Genomic DNA, 21,834 nt, shown 5'->3' with positions numbered 1-21,834 from the left:
CCGTTACACCAGCTGCCGTGTTGACGACGAGACATACGGAAGGACGCCGACCGAAAAACCCATCGAGTCGTCTCCAGGGTGACAAGGTAGCCTGCTCGGTCTCCTGGAGTCCCTTCGGTCATCCCGGCTCCGAGCAAATATTAAAGGCCTACGGGCCCAGTTCTGCCTTTCCTTTTCTGGGGTTTTTGCATGGAAGTCTGTGGCGCCTTGTCCGATAAGTAGAATTGCTGTTAAGTGCATGAACATAATAAATAGACATCGGCTGTAGGTCTTTTTGCTCGTGTCTTGTCCCTTACCCCCATTCATTTCCTTGCTTGCATATGTGCATACGTAAAAAAATAAATGTCCACATTGCTTGAATATACACCTGCTCATTGCGTCCCTCCCTCCATTGAACTGCCATAATTGCGTTCAGAATAAATAACTGTTTTTTAATACCAAGAAGCAAATTGGGTCCAACGGGGCTTGGCGATAATACACCGCTCAGTCATCGCAAATGAAGCGAGCTGCTTAAGCGGCTCGTTTCCGAGCAGGTCTCGTTGAGGTACAACCTCTCGGTAGTCTGCCCGCGCGAATAATTGGGTAAAGCGACAATTCGATGATCGACCCTGGAGCGCGGGCAGAGCATTGACTAGGTTGTGGTGTGCTTAAAAACACACCCGTAGCTGGATTTCGGCATTGATCCGGAAGCTACGATTGGATTGCCACGGTCGGTGGGCGCGCGGCCGCAATTGCCATGCCGCTCGGCAAGCGGTTGCCCACACACCGGAGTGGCGGGAATCCTCAACAATATCATCCCCCAATTGTTCTCTTCTGATACAAACGATATGCCCTTCTTCATAAAATTGTATTTGAATTGGAACTGTGAATTCTGTAGGACTTTGAGATAAAATCAACACTTCTGTATCTTTGGAATACACAGCCGTTTTATTTAAGGATATATATTGTGATAAATCACTTAATCTCATGAAGTCATTCGCGTCAGTCGGGCTTGGATAATTTATTAATTTATAAGCATTTTTAATATTAATATTTTTGTGGTACTATATTTCTGTCGTTCAGCCTGTGCCTTTGTGTAATAATTTGATAAATCAATATCCAGTTCTTGGGATACACCAAAGATAGAACCATCTTTACCAACGTAAGTCATTTATATTAGATGAAAATAATGTCATGAAAAAAAAATATTTTTGTTGAGTTGAAATAACACATGTAGACATAATTGACCACAACACTTGGAATTTAATTCTTGGACTTGAAATGTTTGATAAACACCATTCTGGAAGAATTTTATTACTTCAACAGCAGGTGGCGGAAGACCAAAACGATCAAAATATTTGTCTTGACCATTAAAAATACAAACCCAATGAGATCCGTTCCCATTATTATCTTACAAGTTCATAAAAATATTATTTTTATGTTCAGACACGTTTGTTAATTCATCTCTCATATAAATAACCACATTATTAATTTTTAATTTCTTACAATATTTGATAAGTTCTAAATTTGATGTTGTATTCTTTCAAAATTCTTTAAACCACTCATCAATGCTCATTTATTTATTGGAAAGAAAAAAATCCATTACCCCTTTTAGTTAATTTTACACCTGCTTATGTGATAGAAGAAAGCATATCTCCAACTAACACTCACTTTATCAGGCAGACTTTCTAGTTTTTCAGCAAAATCTACAATTACACCACTTCCACTAATTTGTTTCTCCAACTCTTTGTTATGTCTTTCCAATTCTTTTTGAGCCCGGAGTTGAGTCTTCCTTTCGTTGGCAGCTTTCACCGCTGCTGAAATAGCACCTATCAATGCAAAAGCCGCACTTAAACCAGCAAATAAAGGAATCAGAAATGGGAGAAATCCTCCACTCGTCTCTCTTATTGAATATTTCTTCAACATTGGTTTTGACATTTTAATTTTAAGTGAGCCAGTATCGTTCAAGATTTTCACCCGTTCTCTTGTGAGCAAAACATCAATTCTTACTGCTCCTTTTCTCTGAATTGTATTAATGTTAATCGTACAAGGCTTTATATTTTGAATACAAGATGATAGTTGATGAAGATTGATTTGATTAACACATACCACAGTTGGCACTTTAACACTCATTTATTTATCAAAAAAATTACGTGAGACTCATCATAACACCATTATCTGTATTAATCTGCAATTCTGTTTCTTTGAAAAGCAAACAATATGCATCAACATCAACACAAATCATCCATTGAAAACACTGATGGGGCATTTAAAGGGCAGATAAAAATAAGATTGTTTCGCTTTCAAGAACCTCGACCATATTCAATAATGGAAGCTGTTGATATGGTTAAACAAAGTATTGAAACTATAATTAAAAACACATTAAGGGAAATGAAAACTTTTAAGTTTTATATGGGAGTAAAATTGAAAATGGTAAGACAAGATGATGAAACTACTCCCTGTATGAGAACAAACCCTCACTTTACCTCATCATTTCAAGATTTTGTAGGATGTGATGTTTACGATGAACTCCAGAGATAAGAACAAGATGTTGATAACACTGTAGTAGGTAGTGGATTTACTATTACAAAAATCACATCCTCTTCAAGCTTCTTCTTGTATCGATTTACCAAAAGAGATAAAACTTAAGAAAACGGTTGTTAATAATCAAAACAAAAGTTAATAAATGTTTTCTATGGTCTGTTCTTGCTCACTTTCATCCTCCACAATGGAATCCCGAAAGGGTTGAACATTATAAGAAATACGAGAATACATTAAATGTTAAAGATTTAAAGTTTCAAATGTCATTGAGAGATATTCCTATATTTGAGACAATGAATAATCTATCTGTTAGTGCATATGGATTAACGGATACAAACAAAGTTCAGATATTAAAAATTTCAAACAACTATAATAATGATGAAACACACAATTGACCGTCGTCACTTTACTTCACAGGAAAAATCACATCATGCTTTCATCAATAATTTCTCAAGATTAACCAAATCATAACTATATCAGAGAAAATGTAAAACGTGTCCCTGTAAGAGATGTCTCAACTCCTTTCACACAAAAGAACGATTAAATCAACATTCGAAATATTGTAGTCATCATAAATCAACCGTAATCAATTTACCAAAAGTAGGTTTAAATGTATCATTCAAAGATTTTAACAAATCTATAAAACGTCCATTTGTGATATATGCTGATTTTGAAAGTAGCCTTGAAAAGATAGATACTGTTTCTCCAAATCCAAATAAATCATACACAAATAAATATCAAAAACATACTCCTTGTGGTTTCTGTTATAATAGCAAATCATCTGTTGGTGATGAATGAAACAAGTTAGAACTTTATCGAGGAGAATAAGCCTCAGAGGAGATTGTAAGACGATTGGAAAAGACTGTACAAGACGAAGAGAAATAAAGGTTAAAACCGATAAACCAATGTCATTAACAAAGCGAGAGAAAAAGGAATTGAGAAAGAACAGTATCTGTCATATTTGTGAGGTGAAAATTGAGGGAGAGGTCAAGTTAGGGATCACTGTCATCTTACTGGTAAATATGGAGGTCCAGCTCATTCCCGTTGTAATCTTAATTACAAGCTTCCAAACTTTATTCCGGTCTTTCTTCACAACAACACTCACGATAACACACATCTATTTAAAAATGAACTTTCAAAGACATCTGGAGATATTTCTGCCATTCCTAACACAGATCAAAACTACATCTCATTCACAAAAACAATTCATCCATCCCCCATAACCCATATCAGATTTCTTGACACATACAAGTTTATGGCATGGATTCATTTGAGAAGTTTAAAGAAACACAACTTCCTTCAAGGGAAAGTTTCTATGGAAAGTTAAATAAAACTCATATTTCTGATTGAGATTATACACAAGCTAAAAAGGTTTGGGAGAAGTTTAATATAAAGTATCTTGGAGAATAGCATGATTTGTATCTTTAAACTGATGTATTGTTATTGGTTGATGTGTTTGAAACTTTTAGAAGTCTGTCATAATAAAAATTCTTATGGATTCGACCCCGTTCACTATTACACAGCCCCGGGTTTGGCTTGGAGTGCTATGTTAAAAATGACAAAACAAAATTTGGAATCAATCAGTGATATAGATATGCTTTTAATGATAGAGAAGGCTAAAAGAGGAGGAATATCTCAGGTATGTTCCAAGAGATATGTTAAAGCAAATAACAAATATCTTCCTGATTATAATAAGAATGTGGACAACTCTTACCTGATGCATTATGATGCTTACAATTTGTATGGGTGGGCTATGTCTCAATCTTTACCTTATGGAAAACTTAAATGGGTCAAAGAAAAATATTATGAAAAAGTTTTACTTGACATTGTTATCTCGTCTCAAAAAGAATTGGATGAAGCTGAAGTTGGATATTATTTTGAGGTCGATTTAAAATATCCACAAGAACTTCATAACAAACATAAAGGTCTCCCTTATGCCTCTGATGAAGAAAGTCCAAGAAAAGAATGGTTAAGTGATTACCAACAGTCATTTAATATAAAAGGTAAATCAACAGAAAAACTACTTGCTACATTAAATGACAAAGAAAGTTATGTTTTGCATCAAAGGAACTTGAGACAATATTTATCTGCTGGGTTGAAAGTGAGAAAAATTAATCGAATTTTGAAATTTAAACAAAGTCATTGGTTAAAGAAGTATATTGATTTTAATACAAAAAGGAGAACAGAAGCAAAAACCGATTTTAAGAAGGACTTTTATAAATTAAAGAATAATGCTGTACGGTATTTGGAAAAACTATGGAAAATGTTAGGAATCGACAAAACATAAGACTTACTACATCTTGGAAACAGGCTTCAAAGTTAATTAATAGACCAAGTTTTGAACGAGCAGATGTGTTTTCAGAGAATTTTTGTGCTATTCATTTAAAAAAAAGAGAGTATTGAAATGGATAAACCTATTTATATTGTAACATCAATTCTTGACTTGTCAAAGTCGTTAATGGATGACAGTTACTATAATATTTTAAAATCAAAGTATAAGGATTATGTGTCATTGTTATATATGGATACCGATAGTTTTATATGAGAAATTAAGAGAAGTGATGAAAATGAGGATATGATTGATAATATTGATATATATGACACAAGTAATTATCAGTCTGATAGTATGTTGTTTTCATTAAATAATAAAATGGTTTTTGGCGAGTTTAAGGATGGAAAGGGTAGAAAGGTCATGAGTGAATTTGTGGGTTTGAGATAAAAGTCTTATGCTTTTATGTATATTGATAATAATAACATTGAAAGGTGTGATAAGAAGCTAAAGGGAAAAAAGAAAAATAAAATCAAGGAAACAATAAACTTTTAAAATTATAACAACTGTTTAACCTCAAAAAAGGAAGAGTACAGAAAAATGACTACAATAAGAAGTTATAAACATCAATTATATACAGAAGAGATAAATAAGAAAGCATTAGGAGCTTTTGATGATAAAAGATATATTTTAGAGAATGGAATAAAAAGTCTCCCTTATGGTTATAAGTATGTGTTAAGATATTGGGTTGGGGATTTTAACGGGCAACCGCCGTCTTTTTACTGATTTATAAATGATAGAACCAAGCAATAACCAAACCAAAGAGTGGAGATGTAATCAGCCTTGGTATTTAAATGGGAAACATAAAGAATGTGAGAAATATCAAATAAGTCTTATTGAAGAAATAACCGGGGTAAAAGTAGATAAAACAAATAAGCGGATAAATTTTATTACAAATAAGTTGGAGAAAGTCAAGAAAAAAAAAATCAATATCCTTGAATGGACTGAAAACTTTGATGTTTATCAATTGAACAATGGAAAAACAATTTTCTCGAATCTGAAAATGATATGTGGCTCAGGAGGTGGTCAAACAAGAGCATGAAGAGAAGTTTATCATTTCATTTCTGCTCAACAAACATATATAAACCAAGAACCAAGTTCTAAAATAATCTTTGAGAATACACTCGATGGTGAAGAATGCAATCGGAAAATGAAGTTATTACCAAAAGTAGAACATGAACAAATATTCATTGGTTCACTCTTTGAATGGAATGAAAAATATGAAAGGAAAAAAGTGTTTTGATCAGCAAGTCTCAGTTTAATATTGGCTCAATGGGGCAGAGATCAGTCTCCTATTTTGGGCTTTTCAGGCTTCAGACAGAAAGGTTTTAACATTGGCTTGTATGGGAGAGGGAGGAAATCAGTCTCCTGTTTTGGGCTTTTGGGGCTTGAGTTAGAAAGGTTTCCTCATTCATTTGCATGGGAGAGGGAAAGGGAGGAAATCAGTTTCTGCTTTGGGCTTTTAGGGGCTTGATTCAGAGATTTCCCTTTTTCCCCATTCAATTGAATGGATGCCTTAGAAGCCCCATTTATCCTCTACTCCTGTTCTTTTTCTGGTTTTCATCAACGATCTCTCCAACTCTCTGGAAAATCCTCTTTATCTCTTTGCTGACGACTCCACCCTCTGACGTACCATCTGTCATCCCTCAGACAGGCAAGCAGCAGCTTCTTCGCTCACTGCAGATCTGGGTAAAATCACAAACTGGTCCAACAAGTGTAACACGTCTTTCAATCCAAACAAAATCTCACACCCTCACTTTGTCTCTCCGAAAGGACCGTTTGGAACCCAACCCCCACCCCAACCTACGACAACCATCTACTTTCTCAACATTCCTCTGGAAGAAGTCCTTTACGTCAAGCTTTTGGGTATCACTAACTGCCATGATCTTTCCTGGGAAAGTCACATTTCCAAACTGGCCTCCAAAGCCAGTCGCCAACTGCGTACCCCCATTGCGTAAAGACCTACCGAGACCCGCCTGAGCTCCTCACCACATGCAAATCTTTTGTCTGCAGCCTGATAGAGTATTGCTCTCCCCTATGGGCTGGTGCTCCTGCCTCTCACCTTTCTCGGTTTCACGCTGTGGAAACCAATGCATTTCGGATCGTTAGCATCTCCCGAGTCTTTGGTCCTCTCACTAACTCTCTCACCGCAAGCAGGACAGTGGTCTTTCTTTCTTCTACCTGTCTCCTCTCTGGTCTCGCGCCCGCTGCTCTGACCCCTCCCCCATCCCCCTCCCTTTATTTTGCAGGGTGCTTCAGGTCCGCCAACAATCCCCTTCTGGTAAAACCACAAAAATCACCAATGACTGGTCACCTTCACTCTTTCATTGAACTTTTTTCCTGCCTTTGGAACAAACTCCCACAATCTCTTCAATCCCACTCTTCCCTCCTGGTCTTCAAAACAGCTGTTCACAACCACCTCCAATCTTCCCCCATCCAAAACCACGATCTTTTCCACCCTGATAATCCATCCCAAACGCACCTCCTTCAATCAAACTCGATGCCTTGCTTCCCGAAAGTTCCCTGTCGTCTGAGGTTCATCTTATTTACCCCATGTTCCCCATTCCATCCCTCTTCCTTCCACAGATCTTGTTGTGTGTTGTGTGTTCGCTCTCACATGAACGTCGACAATGTATACAAAAAAAAAAAAAACATTCACTGTGGATCGAGAATCTAAACGTATTCATAGATAATTGTTCCAAAACAGATTCCATAAATTACAAGAAAAAATACATTCATGGTTGAACATCAAGGTATTTCTTGACATGCTCAGATGTATAAAATAGTGACATACCAGATTTGGGTGTTAATCCGTCATCCTGATCATGGAGGTTGCAGCCATCACTGAAACCGATTCCCCGGAAACCAGGAATATTTTCCAGCTGCACATTTTGGAATCCAATAAACTTTTTGCAGAAACTGGACAGTTCTCGAATAACATTCTCCAAGTTGATGAAGAGACTTCCCAAGAGAGAAGAGCCTGCAAGGTGGACAACCTGCGGCTTCAAAAAAGATTCCACAAATTTACAGAAGTCGGCATAAATTGCAAATTTAAATTTCTCTTTGGCGAGAGAGAGGAGCTCTGTTCGCAATGCATCAGAGTCTGCACAAACTTGAAGAACCTTCCCATTCTCAATTTCAAGTATATTGATCACTGCTTGGGCTGTTTCTGCTCTCAGACCTTGTGATTGGAGCCATTCCAAGAAGTTGTCCATTTCACCGATGACCTGCCAGGGACACAATGCTGATGTAAACAAAGGAAAGGTTATCCATGTTATTTTATCCAATCAATTCAGGGTTTTGCAGTCAGTTTGTTCACCCCATGTGTGCTGGCAGGATGAACTTGAGGTAGACTCACTTGGGTTTGAATCCCAACGCGGCAATAATCTGTCACCGTGGTGTTTGACAGATTGGGAAAGGGATCAATGTATGTACCGTCCGTCCAGATGGACGATCAACTGGGCATCCTCTCTCACAGCGCGAGTTGTGGAAATTAAAGATCCCATGGAGTCTTTCTCGAAGATGAGGAGCCATCACTGGCATGCTGGCCAAATTCCAAATTTCTTCTTGAAAACACAGGAGGCACGACATCAACGGCACAGCCACACTCGCAGCAGTGATGCAACCAGCAGCCACCACAAACAAAATGAAAGAACAAAAAATGAATGCCACCCCACCACTCCCACCCTCCTTATTTTTCATCAATAAGCATATAATCAATGTCCAAAGACAAAAAGGTCATGTATCAACAGTAACACCATGGCTACACAAAACAAGGACAAAACAAGCAGAAAAGCCATGGTGGGGAAGAACCTCTTTTTCCTTTTCTTCTCTCTCATTTCCCTTTCTTGGACTCCCATCAGGATTAAATACAAAACCTGCCAAAAGGGCAGAGGAGCTCCTTGTGAGCAAACAGCTATCCATATCTGGTGTCAAATGCATCTGCGGACGTCCTCCTGCAGTTGCTTACCTTTCCTCGGAGGTTGATGGCAGTATTTGCACTTTGGCCACCATAAAACATGCTGATGTGTGTGTTATGGTCGTGCTGAGGTGTCGTCCACCAGACGAGTCTCCTCGGGTTAATCTGAGGTGTCCCTTCGGTGGGGTGTCTGGAATGTCCTACCTTTAAGTGATGGGGATGGTCCAGGCATTTGCCTTGGGGATGGCTGGACAGAGGCCCCTGGAGTGCAAGTGGAAAGTGGACGCAGCGATGCACTGTGGCAGGCACATGCTTCCAATGAATGAATTCATGAATTTGCCTTCATTCAGTGTGAGCTCAAATACTTCAAAATCGGCAACTGCCCCCACCCAGGGCTGGCCCAAGATGAAATGATGACCCACACAAGAATCGTTTTCGGCGCCCCCTCTCCATTTGTTCAACATGTGAATGTCTTATGAGGGGTATGGGGTGGTGAGAACAGGCAGTGAAGGCAGTGGTGAGCGGGCAGTCAGGGCAGGCAGTAGTGAAGGGGTTTGTCAGGGCAGGCAGTGGTGAGCGGGCAGTCAGGGCAGGCAGTGGTGAGCGGGCAGTCAGTGGTGAGCGGGCAGTCAGGGCAGGCAGTGGTGAAGGGGCTTGTCAGGGCAGGTAGTGGTGAGAAGACAGTCAGGGCAGGCAGTGGGGAGAAGGCAGTCAGGGCAGGCAGTGTTGAGAAGGCAGTCAGGGCAGGTAGTGGTGAGAGGGCAGTCGGTGAGCGGGCAGTTTGGGCAGGCAGTCATGGCACGCAGTGGTGAGGGGACAGTGAGGGCAGGCAGGGGTGAGTCGGAACTGAGGGAAGGCAGCGGTGAGTCGGTGGTGAGGGAAGGCAGCGGTGAGTAGGTGGTGAGGGAAGGCAGCGGTGAGTCGGAAGGGAGGGAAGGCAGCGTAGAGTCGCTGGTGAGGGAAGGCAGCGGTGAAGGAATCATGTGGGCAGGCTGTGGTGAGGGGATAGTGAGAGCAAGCAGTGGTGAGGGGATAGTGAGAGCAGGCAGTGGTGAGGGGAAGCAATTACATGGAGTAGTGAAGGGGAGGTCAGGGAAGGATGTGGTGTAGGGGTCGTGAGGGTCTTGTCATGGGAAACTGTGGGATTGATGTTGTGTATTGTTCACCCCAAAACAGCCGACGCCCAACCCCCTTCTCCCGGCGACCAAATTATTTATTTCTTCATTCCCTGGTGATATCCCTGTACCTGCCCCACTTCTCTCATCGCCCTCCCTAATATCCCTCTTAAATTGAGTTGTTAGTTTGATGGATTTATTTAATCTGAATCGTGATGTTGATGGTGCACAGACATGATAGACCAAATCTGAATTTCTACTTCCTGTGCTAATTTCGTTGTTAATTCCTGTTATATTTTCCTGGCTGGCTCACACAAAGCCAGCACCCCAAGCGGTCTCCTGGATCTCCTGCCCCTACATATGGCCCTTGCCCCACCATTTTTTCCAATAATAGACTCTTGCTGTCTGTTTGTCCCATCCTGAAACACAGAAAAGCTCCTTGAAGAGAAAAAGTGCTCCTAACCACATACAAAGCTCTCATCCACAGCCTGGAGTACTGCTCTCCACTCTGGGCTGGTGCTCCTGCCTCTTACCTTTCTCAAGGCCCAGTCAGACCTTGACGTTTTAGCCAGCTTATGCCAATTTATGAAAAATTTGTCGAAAACGCTGGCACACGTTGAATACGTTATGGGTAAGCTTTGAAAAAATTGAGAGCATGCTGAAACACGCTGGCATACATCGTAGTATGCTGGCTTTCGTCGTAGTACTTTGAGCTTGTCCTCAAATTTTAGCATGCTTGAAATTTTATGACTTATGCCAGCGAATGGCTCACAAGTTCCGCTGCGCTGGCCATTATGTATAGGCACGTTACGCGATCGTTGACACATGTTACTTGTAAGTTACTCATCAGTCGAAACACGTCGAGGTAATGTTTAGCGTACCGGAAACTTATTTATAACCGATGAGTAACGTGTTGTAGGCACGTTACACAATCGTTGACACACGTCGAGGCACGTTACTTGTAAGTTGCTCATAAGTCGAAACACGTCAAGGTAATGTTTCACGTGCCCAAAACTTATTTCTAACCTGTGAGTAACGTGCTTTGAACCTAAGTGTAACGTACCTCCAACGCATATTGACGTATGTAGATGTATTTGATTGACGTCTTCCGGACGACCACAGAACTTACTGAACGTGTTTCTAATTTACAGGTACCATATAATGGCGTAATGGCAGCGTTTAAAAAATAAAAAAATAAACAACAATAACTTCCGATATTTCGTCACGTGCCGTTACGTCACGTCCAATTGCCTCTTCAGTTTGTTCATATCTCATTCTTAGTTCCTCCTCTGTGAATATTTTCTGTTTGAGGATATTGTCACGTCGAAACTTAAAACCAAATGTCCGAATATATTTAAAAGTTAATGAGAGTACAAAAAAACAACAACATCAACTTTCGATATTGTGTGACGTGCCTTGACAGAGCCAAGGAGGAAAAAAGAAAATGTGCCTTGATGGAGAAAATAAGTTTTGGGTATGCTAAACATTACCTCGACGTGTTTCGACTTATGAGTAACTTACAAGCAAGTTGTGTCGACGTGTGCCAACGATCGCATATCGTGCCGACAACTTATTCCCAGCTATGCGGAACGTGTGAGCCAATACGCCGAGTTTGTTATAAAATTTTCAGCATGCTTAAAATTTCTCGACGTACTCGACTTACCACGATGTATGACAACGTACTTCATCGTATTTCAGCGTGCTGTTCACGTACTGTATGCCAAACTTACCCATACCGTATTCGACGTGTGCAGCGTTTTAGATGCATTTCTCAGAGGTCGGCATAAGCTGGCAAGATCGCCAAGGTGTGACTGCGATGTTGACACTTCCATTTCTTGGGTGGTTATGATTTAAATTGTTGAGCGGCAGCGTTCTAATAGGCTATGCCACGTGATCGTCGGCGATACGTGCAGCGCACTATGCATAAGTTAGACTATCGTTGGTCATCGGGTGTGAACGCCGACAACACGCTAATCATTCGTTGGTATAAGTTATCTATAAGAAAACGAAACGTTCTGTGTCCGGGACTAATATGTTATGCATACGACCAACTCGTTATGAATACATCCAAATCTTTAAAAAAAACATCAAAAGTTCAGCGTACGCCAACATTTTACATACATTTTGATACGTTGCCATTGCTGGCTAAAACGTCAAGGTGTGACTGGGCCTTAAGCTTCATGCTGTGGAAACCAAGGCATTTCGGATCATTGGTATCTCCTACGGTGAAGCCTAATCTTTGGGGCTCTCATTGACTCTCTCATGCAAGGCAGGTTGGTGGTCTTTCTGTCTTCCACCATCTCCTCTCTGGTCTCACCCCCCCACCTCGGGCTCCGTCTGTGATTCCCCCCCCCCTTCCCACCACCACCCCATTATTTCCGCAGGACATTCAAGATCCGTCAGGAACCCCGTTATGATAAAAAACTACCAAAATCAATAATCAATGCTCACCTTCACTCTTTCATTACTCTTTATTCCCACCTTTGGAATAATCTCCCACACTCTCTTCAATCCCACTCTTCCCTCCTGGTCTTCAAAACAGCTGTTCACAACCACCTCTTATCTTCCCCCATCCAAAACCACGATTTTTTGCTCGCCTGTTCGAAGAACAGAGAGCTATAGCGATACCCCCGGCGTGAGCGTGTGTGAAAATGTTAAAGTTTTTTGTGCAAGTTATTTCCTTTCTAATGGTTTTATCTACACAGTATTTTTTTACTGATTACAACATACATATATTGCTTTACAATTATTTGGAACAGACTTCACTGCAATGCTTTATAAAAAATATTATTAGACTTGTCTTTTAAAAACGATAAATGCATAAACAGGTGAGCATTGGGTGGCTTTAACACCAACTCTGGTTTTACCCCCGTTAATCCACCCCAAACCCACCTCCATCAAATTCCCTGCTTTCCTTCCTGAAAGTCCCTGTCCTGTCCATCTTGTATACCACTTGTTCCATCTCTCTCCCTTCCACAGATCTCCTTCTGTCTTTGTTAACCTCCGCCATCGAAGATCGGAGGTTACTGTTTTCACCCCTTTCTGTTTGTTTGTTTGTGAACAGTATTACGGAAAAACTCCTCGACGGATTTCGACGAAACTTGGTGGGGGGATTACGTATGGTCCAAGGATCATGCCATTAGATTTTGGACTTATGTCCAAAATCCAATATGGCCGCTATGGCGGCCATTTTGAAAAAGTATTTGAATTTTTTTTTTTGCATTTCTACATGTTTTATGTGATTTCCAACCCACCCACCCCCCCCAAAAAAAAAATTGCTAGAGAAAAAAAAATTTTTGCAACTTTTTTTTCAACAAAATTTCGATTTTTTTATTTTTTGCATTTCTACATGTTATAAGTGATTTCCAACAAAAAACATGCCAAAACTATAATTGCGGCTGATTTTGGAACTTCAGGTGGATATACCAACGTAAAATCAATTTCTGTCCCAAGGAATATAGTTATGACGAATGAATTGAGTATGTAAAAGTTAAAAGTAAAAGGGAAAGTTGAAAACTATAACTCTGTGAGCACTGTTGACGTCAAATTGAATGAATAGGATATCAGGTTCACTCGAGTGACCTAGCAGTATTGGCGGCGGAGGTTTTGCACTCTACCGAGTGCTCCCCCTCAAGTTACCCACTGTTTTGTTCTTCCCTCTCCCGCCCCTCTTGTTGTGTGTTGCCTTGTGTGTTGTGCCTCGACAATATTCCGTACATACATACATACATACTGTTACCGTTTTGGAAATTCGCAGAACACCATACAGGTCCTTTAGATCAGTTATGTCGATAAGTGTGTGTCCAGATTAGATTTCCCCACCGATGTCTAAAGGGATTTATTCGTGTGCCGGGCTGTGCATCTTTGAGTTAGCCGTTATTCTTTTTCTATCTTTATTTGAAAACAAAGAACATCTCCTCACCATCATCAACAAGGTGCCACCATCTTTCCACCGGCAAGTGCGTGCTCAGGTTAGATTTCCCCACCGATGTTAAGCGGGAATTAGTCATATGCAGGGCTGTGTGTGATCTTTGAGGTCGTATTATTCGTTGCTGTCTTTATTTTGGAACAACCGCCTTCTTCACCACGTTCTCAAAAACGCCAACCACACCACTATCACAACAACCACAACCGCCTCTCCACACTATCACGACAACCACAACCGCCTCTCCACACCACTATTACGACAACCACAACCGCATTTCCACCTCAGCACATTGTTGCCAGAAGCCTTGCATTCGTCCCAGGAAAGCAGACAACGGCCCCCATCCCCCAACGAATGGCATCTCCGCAGGCCAACGCGGGGGACTCCCAACCCTGCGAGTGGAGAATGAAAACGGCTCCGATTCAGCGAGAAAAACGCCCTTCTGGGAAAATTTGCTCGCGCGCCGGGAACAGAGAGGGGGCGAGACTCCGTGCTATAAAAAGGAGGGGCTGAAGAGAATCGCAGTCGGAAGAAGGAGAGAGAACTGTGAGGGTGGAAGGAAAGAGGGAGGGAGAATTGTGGTGGTGGAAGGAAAGAGGGGGAGAGAATTGAGGTGGTGGAAGGGTTGTTGAAGGAGAGAGAGAGAGAGAGAGAGAGAGAGAGAGAGAGAGAGAGAGAGAGAGAGAGAGAGAGAGAGAGAGAGAGAGAGAGAGAGAGAGAGAGAGAGAGAGAGAGAGAGAGAGAGAGAGAGAGAGAGAGAGAGAGAGAGAGAGAGAGAGAGAGAGAGAGAGAGAGAGAGTCGCTGTCAGGTTGGGAGGAGACGCCAGCGGTGGAGTCTGGAGTCTGGAGGACGGAGTCCCGAGGGTCCACCACACGGTCACCTTTTTCTTTTCTTTCCGGGGTTTCTGAGTGAAAGTCTGTGGCGCCTTGTCCTATAAGTAAATCTGTATAAGTGCCTGTACATAATCATAAATGGACAATGGCTGTAGGGTCTTTTTGCTCGTGTCCTGTCCCTTACCCCCATTGCTTCATTGCATTGCTTACGTGTGCAAATAAATGTTCCCCATTTTTAAATGTTCACCTGTTCGTTGCGTCTCTTCCTTCATTGAGCTGCCATTATTGCATACTGAATATTAGCTGGCTTTTCGGATCGGATCTGCAATTTACGTTGATTAAGCAATCGGATCTGACGGGGCTTGGAGATATACCACCGCTCGGCAAATCGCAAATGGAACGAGCGGCTTTAGAACTGCTCGTTCCGTGCAGGCTCTGTCGAGATGTAAATTCCCGGCATTTCTGTCTGCGCACATTCTTAGGTAAATCGACATTCGGTGATCGGACCCTGTCGTGCGCGGACAGAAGAGTTGACTAATTTACGGTGTGGTTAGAAACATACCCGTAGCTGGATTTCGGCGTTGATCCGAAAGCTACGACTAAGCTTGCTCTTTCAGTGGGAGTGTGCGGCCACGTTTGGGCTGAGGCGGTCGTCCGCACGCCGAACGGGCGGAGAGCCGTAACACTGTTGTCGGAGCGGGATTCAAACCCCTCCGTCTCCAAACCAAATTAACGGAACCGGATCGAGGGTGTGCGAGGCGACCCTCCGGTTCCATCAAATTCCGAGCGTATAAATTATTTCCGTTATGAAACATGGCAGCTCAAAGCGAACAGGGGCAGGAGGGATTAGAATTAAAAATTACTTTTGGAAATGTTAGAGTCTGTGGCCCAGGACAGGATCACCATGCAGGACATTCCCATGGAGGTTGAACACCCCCCACAACCAAACCCAGAGCTCGAAATGGGCGCGGGGGCGGCGGCGGTTTTTGAAACACCCCCCTCCGTCAACTTCCCTCCCCGGCCCCAGTGAAACCGCGACCAATCGTGGTGGATCGGTCCGGTTTGAGAAATCGGGCATCGCACAGATGGTGGAGATGATCAGACAAGCGATGAGTGGGGATATGCAAGAAATGAAAAACAACATAAATGAAAATGTATGCAAAGTAAACGCCAAAATGGATGACATGGGAAACAAAATGGATGGCATGAAAAAGGAAAAGAAGGAAAAAATTAAAAATGATATGATGCAAACAATGGATGCAAACATGCAGGCATTCAGGCACGATGTAGGGGCACTGCGGGGCGAACCTTGCTGTTCGTGAAGCTGTTACTCTTTTGGACCAGAGAGTTTCCCTTGAGCCTACTGACTACGGCTGGGAAGAATCTGATGGAGTACTTGTACCATCAAAACACCTAAAACCACTTCCAGATGTCCTACTAACTGTTTGCGGCTGTAAACACTGTAAAACCGAACGGTGTAAATGTAGAAAGGCAAACCTCAATTGTTGTGTATTTTGCAAATGTTCCACTTCATGTGATAATACATAAAAGACATTGAAACGTTCAAGTTGAGAACAACTTCTCTGTGGAGATAACAATCCAAATATATCTGTACATAAATAATTCAATTGAAAATTATTAAATCAAAATATTGTTGAGTTCTTAAGCACCGGTTTGGTTAAACTATCACATTACTGAACTGGCGGCGGTCAGATTGGAAATTGCATAATGCGAGAGTCTAATCATTTCTGCATTCCCTTTGTCCTGCAGCTTGAAAAGGAAAAATATCACTTTATCAGTCCTTTTCATACAATAAAATGTTGAAATTTTGGTGATTTGAGTGTTGGAAACAGCCTTTTTCCAAAATGGCTGCCATCTTGAAAATGTCCCATCGTGCAAATGTCTAACCAAAATAATTTTGACATTTTATGTTCATAGATTGCAAAAACTATTTGAAAATACCTGCACATCAACTTTTTTTGCGACACTTTAGGCTGGATCCAGGACTAAGATGGCCTTCCCATGCAGCCCCTGGAATATTTAATGCCACCTATTTTTTTAAAATGCACAATGGTGTCAGAAACAAAATTTAAGATGTTCCCATTTCGAAATATTGTCCCATGGGGTTTTTATGGCGGCCATCTTGGATTTAGTTCCATACCGGTGACAAATTCATAACTTTTGAACTATACATCATAAAAACGTGTGTGACCCCACTTTTCTATGCAGTTTTCACATGATAAAACGTTTCTAGGCATCATTTCTCGGATTGAACAATTTATTAACGACATCATCACGCATTTTCTTTAAAAAATGAACAATTATGCACAATATAGGCATTTGTACGAAGGAAATAAATATATCAGTGCCTCGTACACTTGTGTTTGATGATGATTGATTTGGTGATTCATTCTCCAAACAGTGATCAACAAACATTGTGTGGGATGTGGGTGCATAATATTGTTTCCGCATAATATTGCCATGTTGTTGTTTTTGCAATATTTTCAATGTTTACAAACATACATCAAGTGAAACTGAAATTGATTCGTTCCTTCCAACATGCGAGCTCAGTCGTAGGTGCTTAGGTCGCAGCTCTCCGTAAAGTAAGTGTTTTTTCTAGGTTTATCGGATTCATTTTATTCTCCAAACTGTATTATATATTTGTACAAGAGTTGTTGGTTTCATATACGAGAATTTTAGAATACTTCATTTGATATTTTTCTGACATTTTGAGAATTGGTTGCAATCTGAATTTAAATTTCGAGCATCCATCTTGGATCTCTTGTTATGAAACTGATGCAATTATTGCACATCTGGTGTTGATGGTCTGCTGTCATGTCCAACTTTGGCCTTTAGTAGTTAATTCACGGCCAGGCCTATGCCTACATTGAACGCTCCATGTATTCCCAAGCATGTTGTATGTTCTAGATGGTGGAAACCAGCTTATCCCATATCAGCCATTAAATTCTTAGATATCTCATTAAATTTAGATTAAACGCACTTTGCTTTGTGACAACTAATCAATGTCATTTTGCTTTCAGGTTATTGGTGTCAGAAAACCATAAGAAATCATGATTAAGCAAAGGAAGTCTGTTGACACTTCTGTGCCAGCAAAGAGAGTCAAGCTCCCAGAGTCTGTATTGCATGTTAGTGGACTTTATCATGGAAACTTCATTTCGTTTAGAGATATCAAAGTTGAACCTGCTGAAAAACTTTCCTTCTAGCAGCAGATTCGTGATGAGAGGCTCGCTCAACTGCCTGATTCACCTCATCGTATGGAAAATGTGTGTAACTTGATCCCAGACACACTTGAAGGTGTTGATCTTGAATCTATTGGCTACCCCAGACAATGCTATCAGCTGTTCACTAAGAACCAAGATAGACTGAAGCAGCTGAACAGTCCAGAGTCGATGTCATCATCATCAAAAATACACTATTCACCTCGCAAAAAATCAGTGTCTGTGAGTAGGACTCTATTTCCTCCTGAGTGCATCTATTTTAATAAGATTGAAATAAAAACTGCTGGCAAGACTGAGCAGCCTATATACTTCACTCTGAATAGTGCATGGCAACCCATCAAATCACAAGCTGAGATGCTGGGGAAAACGAGCCTTGCTCGTAAAGTGATGGGGATTGATCTGTGCTCTGTGGAGGTGAAACATCATGCATCATGTCATCGGAGGTTCAAAAATGAACATCACAACTTTATCCGCACACAGGAGAGAGCAAAAGCCATCATAACTGATACAGAGCAGGTCCATATCACAGTGATCGCGAAATTTTAAAACATTTTCTTCAAAGCTGGTATCCACCATAGTTTGTGAGGGCACGGGGTCTTGCTCTGTCACTTCCAAACATAGCAATGTCGTGGAATCCATCATCACAGTTGACGTAAAATCATACATTTTATTGAAAAACGTCTCATCTCAAGTCATCAATTTGGATTCAGACCAGGTCACTCTAACTTGCACGTGCTGCTTTTACTTTCTCAACAATGGTTGGAGCCCTTCAACATCAGACATTTCAAAGCCATCTCTCTGTGCATATCTCAAGCTTTCCATATGGTCTGGTATCCGACATGCTCTCCAAACTGTTTGCCTATTGAATCCAAGGCTTACTCCACTCTTGGAAGACTGACTTGCTCCAAATCTTGAAGTCAACATGTGGCTCTCAACAGAACTCTTTCATCTCTCCTTGTCAAGGCTGGACTTCCACCAATGCAGTGTCATCTTGGTGAGCGTTTCATAATTTTCTGTTTGGCAATTATTACTTGAGGAATATCCTCTCGATGTTCCTTCTTCTTTCACAAGTTTTGGATCTGTTCCACCTTGTGTTCTTTTCAATTTTCATAAATCCCTTTCCAAAGTAGTTCATCGTTTTCTGGAGTGATTGCAACAGTCTGCTTCTATTTCCTGAGTTTTTGATTCACTCTTTGGAGTAAATTTTCAAACTGCTGCTCTTTTCCTCTTTCATTTAATTTGTTTGTTTGTTTGAGGTTTTTTTTCGGCTTTCATTTGTTGATATCTATTTTGGATTTCAAAAGGTGAGAGGAAGTTCCCCCAGAACTCAATATCTCCACCTCCTTTTTGGTAAAGAATCATGATTCATAAATCAAACTGAAATGTCCGTCTCATAGCCTCGTTCCAAGGACTCTTCAAAATCTTCACTGAACCTCTGACAGCCTCCACTTGCAGCTTATTTGGAATGATATTCCCAGTGATATTCAAGTACTCATTGAGAGTTTTCCTTATCAATGCTCGAGCTCCGACAATCACTGGTATAATTTCAGCTTTTTCATTTTTGAGGTCCTCTTGACCTCATTTTTCAGAACTTGGTATTTTGTCATTTTCCTGATTTCTGTGGCATGTCGTCCAAAGTCATTGGGAACTGAAACCTCGAGGAAAAATGCTGACTTTTCCTTTTTGTGTTTGAGCATGATTTCCGGACTCAATGCTTTGTTTGTGATTTCCATACTTCCCGACGTTTTCTTAAAGGCATCAGTGTCGTGTTCTTGATCTTGAGCATTTATGATGACTCGTTCTCCATCCCAATTCATTTCACCTCTTCTTTGCCATTCCAGTGAGCCTTCCTTGTCAATCCCTGTCCTGTCAAGCTCTGTTTTAAATCTTCCTGCTCTTTTATCACTGCCATTGTCAGAGTATATCTGCTAATATTTCTTTTTTTAATTTTCTTTACAATCGCTGGGGCTGTGCTTGTTTCTATTTCTTTTTTCCTGTGTATTATCCATTATTTACACCTGTTTTTTGAAGTTTGTTGTGAAATGGAATAAGGATCCCGTTTCTGGTTTATTGCTGTCTTGGTCGTGTACAAATCTCATACGATAGTCTGTTGAGCTTTCACCTGCTCTGCTGGTCTGACACACGATGTTCTATGCACTTGGTTACACTACATTACACAACCTCCTCGTTCCCGTCTCGGAAAATACAACCTGGGTATGCATTGGTTTTTGTCGAACATCTTGTGAATAGTTGGATGTTTCCTTGTTTTGGAATCCAAATTGTTGATCTCCCATTGTGGTCAGTTTATAATTGCACAGCCATATTGGAATACCGGCACTGCAAGTTAGTTTGTAGCTTTAGTTTTGTTCATTGGAGAGAGGGAAGACTTCAAAATTAGTCTTATTCGACGTTGGTACTCTTTGCCGATTATTTTATGCATTTCTTTGTGTTGTACCTGAGGCTTCTTTAATTCCGATGTATTGAGAGGATGCTTCGTTTTCTCATTCGTGTATTTTTGTCTGTTCTTTTCTGTATGCTCTCCTGTATGGATCCTCATGTGCTGATTCAAATTGTCTTGATGAGAGAAACTTGTATCACAAATGGAGCATTTGAAAGGATGCTCTCCTGTGTGGATCCTCCATTACATTTCCAAATCACATTTTTGAGAGAAACCTTCATCACAGAAAGAACATTTGTGAGGATGCTCTCCTGTGTGGATCCTCATTTGTATTTTCAAATCGCAATTTTTGGAGAAACCTTTATCACACAAAGAACATTTGTCAGGACGCTCTCCTGTGTGGATCCTCATATGTGTTTTCAAACTGCCGTTGTGAGAGAAATATTTATCACAGACAGATCATTTGTGAGGACGCTCTCCTGTGTGGGTCCTCATATGTATTTTCAAACTGCCTCTTCGAGAGAAATCTTCATCACAGACAGAACATTTATAAGGACGCTCTCCTGTGTGGATCCTCATATGTCTTTTCAAACTGCCTTTTTCAGAGAAATCTTTATCACAGACAGAGCATTTGTAAGGACGCTCTCCTGTATGGATCCTCATATGTATTTTCAAATAGCCTTTTTCAGAGAAACCTTTATCACAGACAGAACATTTATAAGGACGCTCTCCTGTATGGATCCTCATATGTCTTTTCAAATGGCTTTTTTCAGAGAAACCTTTATCACAGACAGAGCATTTGTAAGGACGATCTCCTGTGTGGATCCTCATATGTATTTTCAAACTGCCTTTTTTAGAGAAACCTTTATCACAGACAGAACATTTATAAGGATGCTCTCCAGTATGGATCCTCATATGTATTTTCAAATGGCCTTTTTTAGAGAAACCTTTATCACAGACAGAGCATTTGTGAGGATGCTCTCCTGTATGGATCATCAAATGTATTTTCAAATCGCATTTTTTAGAGAAACTTTTCTCACAGACAGAACATTTGTGAGGACGCTCTCCTGTATGGATCCTCCGATGTATTTTCAAATTGCCTTTCAAAGAGAAATCTTTATCACAGACAGAGCATTTATAAGGACGCTCTCCTGTGTGGATCCTCATGTGCAGATTCAAATGGCATTTACGAGTGAAACTTTTCTCACAAATGGAGCATTTGTGAGGACGCTCTCCTGTATGGATCCTCACATGCTTATTCAAATCGCCTTTTTCAGAGAAACCTTTATCACAGACAAAGCATTTGTGAGGACGCTCTCCTGCATGGATCTTCATGTGCTGATTCAAATGGCATTTACGAGTGAAACTTTTATCACAAATGGAGCATTTGTAAGGACGCTCTCCTGTATGGATCCTCATATGTATTTTCAAACTGCACTTTTGAGAGAAACCTTTATCACAGACAGAGCATTTGTGAGGATGCTCTCCTGTATGGATCCTCATGTGCCAATTCAAATGGCATTTACGAGTGAAACTTTTATCACAAAAGGAGCAC

General features: G+C 40.8%; 2 protein-coding genes across 3 annotated transcripts in view; both read right to left on the bottom strand.

Annotated features, from left to right (window-relative positions):
* Window positions 1–21,834, bottom strand: part of LOC147021012 (uncharacterized) — a 420,342-nt gene that overhangs the window by 273,903 nt on the left and 124,605 nt on the right. The window lies entirely within an intron of this gene.
* The window catches only part of LOC147021013 (uncharacterized), a 41,752-nt gene continuing 36,073 nt past the window's right edge, over window positions 16,156–21,834 (bottom strand). The window contains exon 3 of the mRNA XM_085893568.1: window positions 16,156–21,834. This exon is cut by the window's right edge and continues 520 nt beyond it. Coding sequence (XP_085749694.1) covers window positions 20,739–21,834 — 1,096 coding nt within the window. The 3' untranslated portion in view covers window positions 16,156–20,738.

The sequence above is a fragment of the Eptatretus burgeri genome, chromosome 8, assembly GCF_056783735.1.
Source record: "Eptatretus burgeri isolate ZD-2024b chromosome 8, Ebu_testis_v1, whole genome shotgun sequence".
Lineage (NCBI taxonomy): Eukaryota > Metazoa > Chordata > Myxini > Myxiniformes > Myxinidae > Eptatretus > Eptatretus burgeri.
The sequence above is the reverse complement of the archived record's forward strand: the minus strand, read 5'-3'. Positions and strand labels throughout refer to the sequence as shown.